The 12432-nt window shown below is 47.6% G+C and overlaps 1 protein-coding gene across 30 annotated transcripts in view; it reads left to right on the forward strand.

Moving 5' to 3' along the window:
- MICAL2 (microtubule associated monooxygenase, calponin and LIM domain containing 2) overlaps nucleotides 1–12432 on the forward strand; it is a 261902-nt gene that overhangs the window by 177314 nt on the left and 72156 nt on the right. For 28 of the 30 annotated variants that reach the window (XM_078340519.1, XM_078340524.1, XM_054242079.2 and 25 more), the window contains 3 exons: nucleotides 938–1015; nucleotides 5955–6097; nucleotides 7360–8635. In XM_078340519.1, coding sequence (XP_078196645.1) covers nucleotides 938–1015; nucleotides 5955–6097; nucleotides 7360–8635 — 1497 coding nt within the window. The remainder of the gene's footprint in view (nucleotides 1–937; nucleotides 1016–5954; nucleotides 6098–7359; nucleotides 8636–12432) is intronic. The other 2 variants (XM_054242088.2, XM_078340520.1) reach the window with 1 other exon arrangement.

Raw genomic sequence — 12432 nt, forward strand, 5'->3', positions numbered from 1 at the left:
AGCTGGCAGAAGGGTCTTCCACAGGAAGTACAGTGTCCCACAAATATGTTTCCCTTGGAACCAGGCCAAGGGAGGGCCACAGCAATCATGGTCCACAGCCTCAGTTAAACCTGGTTTTGAGAGGGTTTGGGGGGCTCTGTGGGAAAACGGGAGGCAGAGAGTAGAACTTCCTGCAGCTTCCTGGCTTCAATCAGAGCAGCTCCAGTTTTTATGTATTACATATATGGAGCCTTGATGTGAGGCCTCAGCTTTAAACCACTGTTCTGACATGAATGAATATATGCGCGTGTGTCTATACAGATGCCTGTGTAAATATGACTACATGTATGCATGTGGATGCTTACTGATGATCTTAGTGATGATAGTTCCTAATCTGAGGCATTCTCTGAGGGCAGTGCCTGTCCCATAACAGGGTCTCAATAAATGTTTGATGCCAGGCGTGGTAGCTCATGACTATAATCCCAGCACTTTGCAGGGTCGAGGTGTGAGGATCACTTGAGTCCAGGAGTTTGAGACTAGCCTGGGCAATACAGCAGGACCCTATCTCTGTAAAAAATAAAAATTAATGAATTAGCTGCTTGTGGTGGTATGTGTCTATAGTTCCAGTTACTCGGGAGGCTGAGGTGGGAGGATCATTTGAGCCCAAGAGGTCGAGGCTGCAGTGAGCCGTGACCCTCACCACTACACTACAGCCTAGGTGACAAACAAACAGAAACACACAAAAAAATCTTTGATGTGTGGACAAATGAAAAGTTTGGTAGTGTGTGTCGTGAGGATAGGAGTACAGTGTGAGGGAAGTAGAGGGTTCAGTCAATTATGATCATTAGTCTATTAACCTGTGGTAGATGAGCCATAGGGGATAAATTCCGACCTGCTCTACACTTTTAATGGACTCTTGCTCTGGCCCTATCTTCCCTGCCCCTTTCTTTTTCCACAGCAGCTCTGCAACGTGCCAATAGCTTCCAGTCTCCAACCCCAAGCAAATACCAGAACTGGAGGAGAGAATTCCGGTCGAGTGAGTCACCAGCTCTCTGGGGGTGGGAGGCTGGGGCGGGGCAGAGATCTCCGGTTAATTCTCAGGGGCAGCTGTTCTCATTCCTTACGTGGTATCTCTCTGGCATGGCCTCCTGGTTGTCAGAGGCAAGAAATAAAATATAACGTTGATTTTATTTCTGCTGCTGACTAGATGGAGCCTTTTCCAAGGGACTCAAGAACTTCCCATCCCACTCCACCCATGGCTCAGGAATTATGGAGCTTTAGGATTCTACAGTTTCACCCAGACAGGGCCTTAGCCATCATTGCCTCTAAGTTTTTAAAATACAGATGAATAAGCTGAGGTTCACAAACTCTGTGATTTGATTCTGTATGCTGGGGTGAGACTGGGGCATCAGATTAACGGCCTCACGCAAAGCAGGATGCTATGCACACACCCATACATCCACACGCCTCTACAATACACACATATGCGCGCGCGCGTGAACACACACACACACACACACACACACACACACACACACACACCCCTCTACACTACACACCCCAGCTCCTTTTTCTGAGCCAGCCTTGGTCCCAGCACTTTGGGGAATAGCTGGGCGTCGGCAGGTGCCGGGGCAGCAGTCCCCACCAGGGGGCGCAGTGACCACACAGGCTCACCGCATCGCCAGGCCCCGCGATCCAGGGGCTGCAACACTCAACTGAGCAGAATTCCCTCCCCAGGCCCTGAGCGAGGGCCAGAGATTCTTCATCCAATTCCAGGCTCATCGCTGCCTTCCACCTACCCTGAAACTCACTCCCTTTCTAGCCTCACCCTAGGAGAGGAGGACCCAAGAAGGCCTTGGCTTAGACAGGGGTTTCTACCAAGAAACATTGCTGCAGTTGGAACGGAGCCCTGGTCTTCCTTCCTTCTGAGTCAGGACTCCCAGCCAGTGAGTCATTCCCCTGCCATCCCCAGACCCGCCACCCACCCACCGGGTCAGGCTGGGACACGGACACCTTGGGAGCAGGACCCAGGGCTGCACTCTTGGGCCGGACACTTCATCTGGAGACAGCCCAGAGTAACTCCTGAATTCTCTGACAGCCTGCAGCAGTGACAGCAGAGGCAGAGGAGCTAACATGGCTACACATGGGTCATCACCTTTACTGCCCTGCTCCGGTGTTCCCCAAGTCCTTGGAACCCTGTTCCCCGGGCCCAGACTGCGTGGGCGCAGAGTCCATCCCTAGGCTTCCAGCCCACTCTACTGCATGCTGCCAGTGCGGGGGCTCAGTCCCTCCTCCAAGAGCTCCCAGCCTGGGGTGAGAGCTGGGAGGCTACTGGGAGAACGTGGCTCCCCAGTAGAGCTGGGTTGCTGGGGGAGGCACAGCAACAAGAGGACTGCTGAACAGCCCTATGGTGTCTGGGATGGACCTGGGGACCTCAGCCTTTAGTTATCAAAGAGTATTGCACAGTGTTTCTCTAGGTCCTATGAAAGCTGGTTTGAGGGCAGAGTTTGAGTTTGATCATTTCAATCAGCCTAGTGTCTAGTACGGTCTGGCCCAGAGGAGGAACCCAGTCCTTGTTTGCCGAATCAATGAAGGCAGGAAGAAACCAAGGAGCACGCTGGCTGGACTGAGTGCGAAGGGCGCACATGGGCTCAGGCCTGCTCAGGCTGCTGCCCCTAGAGGGCGCTCCAAGACTTTGATAGGAATTTGACCCTCGCAAAACCTCCAAGTTCTGCGAAGCGGCGCCCTGGAGATCCAGTCTCACGAAAATCCCCGGAGCTGAAAGCCACCAGAGCCATCTTTTTGATTGTCTTCATTTTGCCCAAAAGGAAACTCCAGGAGGTAGGGCTGGCCTTGCCATTGGAAGCAGAATGCGTGGTACCATCCCTCCTGTCCAAAGGCATGACTACCCCATCTCAGCTGGTTCTGGCTCCAAGCCCCAGTGGGATGGCCGGAGGGGCTATGCGGCTGCCCTAGGCACTCTCCCCAGCTGATCATGCTGCCAGATGACCTCTAGGATCTAGGGGAAAGGTTGCTACTGCCAGAGGGCCCAGAAAGGAGTCCATGCCAGCACCTGACCCAGAGGCAGCCGGGATGCTGAACCTGAGCATCCTTTGGGCAAAGCAACCATAGGAGCCAGCAGCACGCATGACTGAGACCTTGCAGAGGGCAGAGCAGCCCCTGTGGGCCATATGTAGGTTTCAGGGAAACGGCCAGCAGTGGGAGATGTGAGTTAGCCAATGAGGAGCTCCCAGCCCAAGAGTTAGAGAAGTCCTGGCTGGGGAGAGTGTGCAGCCCCCTCTGGAATGGGCCAGGGCGTTGTATCTTTGCTGAACACGGCTTGTGTGCATGAGAGGATGGGAAGCTAATGGAATTCATATTTTGCTGATAACTAGTTTTTACTTTGTGTCCTGCCCCACTGGGTGCCTCTGATTTTTCTTTTTAGTTTCCCTTGAGGTGGGGTCTCACTCTGTCACCCGGACTGGGGTGCAGTGGTGTGATCTCAGCTCACTGCAACCTCCACCTCCTAGGTTCAAGTGATTGTCCCACCTCAGCCTCTCAAGTAGCTGGGACCACAGGCGCGCACTACCACACCCGGCTAATTTTCATATTTTTGGCAAAAATGGGGTTTTGCCATGTTGGTCAGGCTGGTCTTGAACTCCTGAGCTCAAGTCATCTGCCCACCTCAACCTCCCAAAGTGCTGGGATTACAGGTGTGAGCCGCTGCGCCCAGCCAACTGGGCATCTCTTTTTAGCCCATCTTACCCACTCAGCCACTCCATGAAGCTGCACCAGACTGCCCACTTTTTGGATGAGGATACTGAGGGATTGAGTAACTTGTTCAGAGCCAGGCAGCTGGTGTGTGTGTGAGGAGGTGGAGTTCCAGGCTCCCCTTCACCATCTTCTGAGAGAACCCAAACACAGTGGGTGTCGGGAAGGGGAGGTTTCCCATTACCTCCCTCCCCAGGCTGTGCCCAACTCCCAAGCAGTGGCTTGAATGGCAGCTCAGGGACCAGGGGCTTGGCTTGAGCTGGGGCTTTGCTTCCCCAATCTCCTCAAACCCTGCTGGATTTCCACCTTGAAGGCAGTGCGGGAGGACCACGTGTAGAGAGAGAGACCCCCTAGCGGGGGTGGGAGTGGGGATGAGAGCCAGGAGAAGGGAACAGCTTCTGGGTCATGACCTCGTGAGCCCTGAGGTGTTTCAGGTTTGGTTCCTGAGGTGGTCCTGGCTTCCTGTCAGGAGGTTCCCTGAGGCATCCTCAGGGGAACAAAAAGCAGTCTGTTGAGCCAAGGGGAGAGGAGGCAAGTGAAGGGGTTTGATTCAGAAGACAGCAGACAGAGGAGACTGAGGGTACAAGGAGGAAGGGAAGAAGGAATTTGGCAAGCTGAGGATGAGGATGGGAAGCAAGACAGCGACTGACTCACAACTTTTGCCTTTTTAGGCTGGAACCTTCTCATCCTGGGCTGTGATGGGAGTGCGGTAGCGGGAGGCCAGCCAGCCGCCTCCCCGGCAGCTCCTTCCTGCCGCCCTCAGATCATATCTGTTCCCAGAATTACCTCCCCCCCCCCCCGCAAGCATTCTGCGAGACCTCCCTCTGGGAGCTTGCTGACCCTGCGTGCGTGGGCATGTGGTGCTATCTGTTGAGAGCCCGAGGCCCGGACACACGGTCACACAAGTTTGCATGGTGTGTGGAGGGGAAGGCAGGGCAGGATATTGAGAAGAGTTTTGCCCCCAGTGTGGAGGGGACTCAATGGCATGGGTTTGGCCTAGCCTGCGTGGGTCCCTGAGGAAGAGCTCACCACCCAAAGCTTTGGGAAAACTGAGACCAGGGGATTCTGTTACACTAAGAAGCGGGTGAAAATCTGAAGGCTAGACCCCCTGGAGGAAAATTCGAATGGGCCAGCTGAGCGGCCAGAAGCAGAGTCAGACAAGTGGGCTCGTTCCACATGGTGGTCCTGGGAAGTTTCTGGGGGACATCCCTATGTGCCACCATGGTTCTGGGGAGAGCTGGTTGGGCTGACGGTAGGTACTGAGAGGGCAGATCTGAAAGGGTGCATGGCATTTGACAGAAATGATGTGAGGACAAGTGATCTGAAATGATCCAATATGGAGACAAAATGTTTGAGATTTTAGATTTAAGTTACCATGCTTGAGGGGAGGAAGGGGAGAGACAGAAAAGCAGGAGAGAGGGAGAGGAAGAGAGTGCGCCTGTGGGCTTGGTTGATCTTACAGTGTACGACTGTCAGAATTCTGCTCTCACCAGACTAGATGATCTCAGCCCCCGACAGTGCAGAATCAGGCCTGTCCTCCGGGCCCAGCCCCGCACCTTTCACCTGCGGCTCTGAGCTGCTGCACTGTATCCCGTTTGTTCCCTGACCAACAGGAGCTCGGCATGGGCCCCACTCCATATCCTTCAAATGATTTGATACTCACTGTAGCCTCCTGCCCTTGTGTTCTCTTAAAATCTTAAACGACTCTTCCTGTCTGAGAGCCTCTTGGCACACATGTGAGAAGGAAGAGTCTATCTCATTAGTTGTGGATGTCTATCCTGTCCGTTCCCACAGCGAAGGGTCCAACATCTTGTGGGAGGAAAGCTCAGGTGGTTTATTGACTGAGTGATTTAATGCAGCCCAGCGCCCAACCACCATGGTTTTAGGACGCTCTTTGGAGGCAGATGCGTATTTCTAAGAAATGCTCTGGAGATGCCCTGATACATGTCTCAAGAGTGTCCTCGCATGAGCCTGAAACACAATGGTGCTTAGACTTCCCACCCTGGGACTTCCTTTGCCCCATGGGACCCTGCCACTGCTCTACCCATTCCTCTGAGTCCTAAGCCTCGGCACCAGGAACCTCTGAGTCAGGCTCTGACATCTTCCTCTTTCTGTTTATAGAATGGGAGCTTCACTTAAAGTCTCCTCTTTTCTTGATAAAATAATAACACTTTGTAATGAAGAGTGTGTTTTCTCCCTGATAGGTTTGACGCCAGTGAACAAAAGAACCATGTCACCTCCAAAGGACCCTTCTCCTTCTCCTCCTCTTCCTTCACTGTCTTCTCGTTCATCTTCCCCATCATCTTCTGCAACCAGTGTTTCTGGGAATGGTTCCTCCCTGCCTCAGGTGAGTGTCCCTGAGGGTCCTGACCAGGTGTCAGAAAGGTGAGCTACCCGTACTCTTCCCACCTTCCACACTTACCTTTGGATTCCACATGCTCATAGGTCAACCTAAGTGCAAAGCCAGGGACAGAAGACACGCTGTCAAGGGTCTACGCCAGCCATCTTCACATGTACCTTTCACAGAAGCTCTTACTACTCCTTCACAGCCATTCTGAGGACACAGTTACTTTCTCAGCAAACTTTACAGGGTTTAGGCTCCGTGCCAGGTCTCCGTAGGGTGCAGAGCTGCCAGGACACCTTTCCCTTGAGCACTTGCAGAGGGCATTGAGGGATTTGCAGCTGTAGGATGGCAGACACAGAAGGGAGGGTCCCTTTGGTAGCGTCCAAGAACCTTGGAAGCAACATCTCCCTTCGATATAAAATGTCATCATCGATATGCAGGCTGGACTCTCCTTCTGTATGTATTTATCAAGCCTTTGTTACCTGTCAGGCCTGTTCTAGGCTCTGAAAGTAGAGTGCACAAGACAGAAAAGATGTGTGCTCTGGTGAAGCCCCTGTGCTGTGACCTGCCCCTCAGGTACCAGAGCTCTGGGGAGGCCACAGCCACCCCTAGAATCCACTCACGTTCTCTCTTTGCCAAGGGCCAAGTTCCTGCATTCTAGAAACAGCTACTTTCTCTATGGTGCAAGGTGGGAGGTTAGAAAGGGTCGTTGGAAGGTATTAAGGACCATCCTTGTGTGACCACAGCTTTAGCCACCAATTGGTGACTGCTGCTTCTTACTTAGATGGCCTCCAAGGAAGAGCCTTGGTTTCTTGGTGATTGGAGGCATGTATCCATGGGTGGAACATGCCCTTTAGTAAAGACAATGACTGAGCAAGAAAAGGAGGAGCTTGTCTTCCCCTATGTGCCTGGCTGCCCACAGAGGCCCAGCCAGCCCTGCCCTCATGGGCCCAGGAACTTGTCAACTGCAGGGTCCTACCTTTGTCTTCCCCTCTGGCTTCCTGAATCCTAGCTAACCTGGGATGCAGAAAAGCCTTTCATCAATGCTGATTCAGGGGTTCCAGGTGGATCCTGGCGGGATGCAAGGCAGCCACTTAGAACAAAGAGTATCCCTTTGAAATCATCTTAGGCAAAATTATTTTTGAATTTGGGTATCTGAGATGGAAATAATAAAAGAGAGGGGGTTGTGGATTGAGATTTGCTTTCATCATATAAATAAATGGTGGAAAATGGAAGTAACTGCTATTTTTGCCCATCCCCTCTAGCTGACAGCTTCTGAGCCCCTCTCACAGGTCTCAAGAGGTCATCCAAGTCCTCCCACTCCAACCTTTGGGAGGCGAACCATAGCCCAAGGGGCACCCAGGGAAATTCCCCTGTATCTGCCTCATCACCCAGAGCCAGAGTGCGCAGAGTGCTGCCTGGGGAGCCCTGATGAAGATGGCATCTCAGACCCTGCAGAGATGATTTCTGATGAGTGCCAGCCAGCAGAGGCCCCTCTTGGGGACATCAGAAGCAAGCACAGAGACCCACACCCCATCTGGGAGGACAGGTGCTTGCCAGGCCAAGAGCTGTCTCCCTTGGCTGGAGAAGACCAGGAAAAAGGGAGTACTGAAACCAGGAAGGAGGAGGAGGGAGGGCCAGTGCTGGCAAAGGAGAAGCCAGGCCTAAAGAAGTTAGTCCTCACTCAGGAGCAGAAGACCATGTTGTTGGATTGGAATGACTCCGTCCCTGAGAGAGTGCACCTCAAAGCTGGGGAGCGACTTTCCCAGAAGACTACTGAGAATAGTAGAGGAGGCCGTGTGCTAAAACCAGTTCGCCCCTTGCTGCTCCCTGGGGTGACAAGAGAGCCTCTGCCAACCCAGAGAGGGGCTCAGGAGGAGACAGGGACCCCTGCAGAACAAGCTAAAGGGGAGCGAAGCATGCCTCCACCCAGGTCCCCGCTCCGGCTTATAGCCAATGCCATCCGGAGGTCCCTAGAGCCCCTCCTTCCCAACTCTGAAGGTGGGAAGAGGGCCTGGGCCAAGCCAGAATCCAAAACTTTGCCCACACACATCAGCACTCGCTCATTCAGCCTTCGGAAAACCAATTCCAATAAAGATAGGGACCAGCATTCCCCCGGGAGAAACCAGTCCTCAGCCCTTAGCCCTCCTGGCCCTGCCCTTCGCACCCATAGTTTGCCCAATCGGCCATCGAAGATCTTTCCTGCTCTCACGTCCCCACCGTGCAGCAAGATCGAAGATGTCCCCACACTCCTCGAGAAAGTGAGTTTGCAAGAGACCTTCCCAGATGCTTCTAGGCCTCCAAAGAAACGAATCTCACTTTTTTCCTCCCTCAGACTCAAAGACAAATCCTTTGAGAGTTTCCTTCAAGAATCCAGACAAAGGAAGGATATCAGGGAATTCTTCAGCAGCCCCAAGAGGGAGGTACCGCCTGAAGACCGTGCACAGGCCCTGGAGAAGCTGCTGCAGCCTTTCAAAGGCACCTCCCTGTGCCAGGCAGCCCCTCCTCCTCCTCCTCCTTCTCCTACAGCTGGAGGTGCAGGTAAGTGGCTCTGGCTGGATAAATGTCTGCACTCCATGCTGGGCAGTTCGTTATCTTCATTGCATCAACAAGAAGGCATCTTTCGCTTTGTTTTGCTTCTCAAATTCTAACAAAAGTAGGAAAACCTTAAAGTTGAAAAATTTGAAAAAAATCTGAAAAAATTAGTTTTGAAATTATAGAAAGTGTTGAAAAGAGGCCAATCAACCATAACTGTACCACCACTTTTTTTTTTTTTTTTGAGACAGAGTCACTCTGCCACCCAGGCTGGAGTGCAGTGGCATGATCTCAGCTCACTGAAACCTCTGTCTCCCAGATTCAAGTGATTCTCATGCCTCAGCCTCCCAATTAGCTGGGATTACAGGTGTGTGTCACCCAGTTAATTTTTGTATTTTTAATAGAGACGAGTTTTCACTATGTCGGCCAGGCTGGTGTTGAACTCATAGCCTCAGGTTATCCACCCGCAGTGGCCTCCCAAAGTGTTTGGATTATAGGCATGAGCCACCATGCCCAGACTCTTTTTTTTTTTTAAGAGACAGGGTCTTGCTCTGTCTCACAAGCTGGAGGGCAGTGGCATGATCGTGGCTCATTGCAGCCTCAAATTTCTGGACTGAAGTGCCTAGCTAACTTTTTATTTTTTGCGGAGATGAAGTCTCAATATATTGCCCAGACTGGTCTCAAACTCTTGGCTTCAAGCAATCCTCTCACCTTAACCTCCCAAAATGTTGGGATTACAGATGTGAGCCATCATGCCTAGCCAAAAATTTTATATCATTTATAAACAACATTATATCATAGATGTTATGCCAGTTACCATGTAGTATATATAAATGTGATTTAATTGAATATTGTCTGGTGGATATCTTATTTAATGAACTATTGTCTTATTGTTTAACTTATATTTGTATATATGTTATATATGCATATATTTATGTTTAATACGGTGTTGAATGAACATCTTTATGCATATAATGTTTTTTCCTTTCAACTCCTAGCCTAAACACCTATGCATATTTGCTTACCAATGGAAATGCAGGCTTTTTAAATAATTTAAATTTGATTAAATATTTTAAATTATAAAATTGGCCAGGCGCGGTGGCTCACACCTATCATCCCAGCACTTTGGGAGGCTGAGGCAGGTGGATCACGAGGTCAGGAGATCGAGACCATCCTGGTCAACATGGTGAAACCCCGTCTCTACTAAAAATACAAAAAAATTAGCTGGGCATGGTGGCGCGTGCCTGTAGTCTTAGCTGCTCGGGAGGCTGAGGCAGGAGAATTGGCTGAACCCAGGAGGCGGAGGTTGCGGTGAGCCGAGATCGCGCCATTGCACTCCAGCCTGGGTAACAAGAGAGAAACTCCACCTCAAAAAAAAAAATTTTTAATTCTAAAATTAATATATCAAATAATCAGAGTAATCCAACAATATGGAAATATCTAATAAAAAGTAAAATGTATTAGCTCATCCCCTTTCCTTCTTGCCAAACTTTTTGTCTATTCTCTTAGAGACAGTTTAGCTAAACATTCACACGAGTTCTTTTTTGTTGTTGATGCTTGTTCGACTGCTTTAAACAAGCTCTGATCCTACCATCCCTTTTGTGGAACAACTTTGTTTTGCTTTTTTTTTTTTTAAAAAAAAAGCCTTTTTATTTTCTTATCTAACTTTTATTTTGGAACATTAGTTTTCAGGTAATGTATTGTTTATCTTCAGTGGTACCTTAATCCAATAGCTGTTTAGATTAGCAAGAGACTTTATTTTCAGCCAGGTTTAGGATAAGCATGGACAGCTTGAAGTATAACTCTTAAACATGCATAACAAATTAATAACTATAAAACTTCTGTTTAATAGACTATTAAAAATGCATAATACATTAAATTTTATGATGTGTGGCAATACACTCTTAGGTCACACATCATAAAATTTAATATGTTGTGCGTTTTTTGATAATACATTTGCATGGTTCAGAATCAAAGGGTACAAAAGGCACAAAATAAAAAGTCCTCTTTCCCTTCTTTGTCCCTGAGCAATCCAGGTTCTAGCCTAGTGATAGATATTGTCATCAGTTTCTTAGGCATTCCTGCAGACAGAATTTATGCATGTAAGAGCAAATTTACATATTCTTTCTTTTTTTAACGCAAATGATAGTATGGCAGCGTGCTGTGTGCACTCTTTTTGAACTTTTCATTTTATTTTGGAGCTCATTCCATATTAGTACATAAAGCACTTTCTTCTTTGTTTTACAGCTGTACAATATCCCACTGTGTAGATGTAATATCACTGATGTAGCCAGCCCCCTATGATGCAAAGTTTAAATTATTTCCAATCTTTAGCTATTGCAAACAGTGCTACTATAATTAACTGAGAACTTAGGCCATTAAGCATGTGCATGAATTTATTTGAAGGATGAATTCTTAGAAGTGGAAATGCTGGAGCAAAGGATATGTGAATTGGGAACGTTGATAGATATTGCCAACTTGTCCTTCATCACAGTGTGCTGGTTCACATTTCCAGCAGCAAAGTATGAGAACTCGATCTCTACATTTGCACTAACTACTGTGTTACTGATCTGACGGCAAAACATAGATCTCGAAGTGGTTTAAATTTCATCTGTTGTTTAATAAGGTGATTGAACATCTTTTCATATGTTGAAGAGCCATTTCCATCTCCTTTTCTGTGACCAGTTGATTCTGTCCTTTGTCCAGTTTTCTATTGGTTTGTTGAGTTTTTCTTAATCATATGTAGGAATTCTTTAGTAAAAAGGAAATTTAGCCATTTTTTTGTAATGCCACAAATTACAAGTATTTTTTTTTTACCAATTTCTTGTTTGTGCTTGACTTTATTTACAGTGACTTTTCTTATATAAAATGTCTACCTTTATATAGTAGTGAGAAACATAGTTTATAGTATGGCTTCTGGGTTTTACATAGTAGTTAGAAAGAGCTTCTTCTAAGTTTGTAGAAGAATTTTCATATAGTTTCTTCTAGTCTCTTTGTTTGATTGTTCTCAATATTTTTAATTTAGGTATTTACATCAAGAAATTATCCTAGTATAAAATGTGAGCTATAGATTCTGTCTTACTTTTTAGATGTTTTCCTGGCTTATCTAAAAAATTAGTAAATAACTTCTCTTTTCTTCTTATGTGAGATGGCATATTTATCATATATAAAATTCCTGAACATGGACTTAATTCCACACCATCTATTATATTCCATTTAGTTGTCTGTTATGTATCAGTATCATACTGTTTTAAATATTTAATTTTATGTATTTATATATTTTTTGCTTTAGGTATTTTACTATAAGGCAGGAAGAGTATTCCATTATTGATTTTCTTTTTCTAAAATTTCTTGACTTCTTGCTTGTTTGATATTCTATATGAACTTAGCATAAGCTTGTCTATATACCAAAAAGAAGTCTTGTGAATACTTTAATGGAATTGAATTAAATTTATAAGTAACTTGGCAAGAACATGTAAAATTATGATATAAGTTATCTTTCCATTAGTTCATGTTTTTTGTGACCCTCAGGAATATTTTGCACTTTATAGCATATAGATCTAACATAATTATTCATTTTATTTTATATATATATAAATATATACATATTTTATTGCACTTTAGGTTCTGGGGTACATGTGCAGACATGCAGGATTGTTGCATAGGTACATGCATGGCGATGTAGTTTGCTGCCTCCATCCCCCGATCACCTATATCTGGCATTTCTCCCCATGTTATCCCTCCCCAACCTCCCTAACCCCCACTGTCCCTCCCTTAGTCCCCCACAACAGATCCCAGTATGT

Source organism: Callithrix jacchus, chromosome 10 (assembly GCF_049354715.1).
Source record: "Callithrix jacchus isolate 240 chromosome 10, calJac240_pri, whole genome shotgun sequence".
Lineage (NCBI taxonomy): Eukaryota > Metazoa > Chordata > Mammalia > Primates > Cebidae > Callithrix > Callithrix jacchus.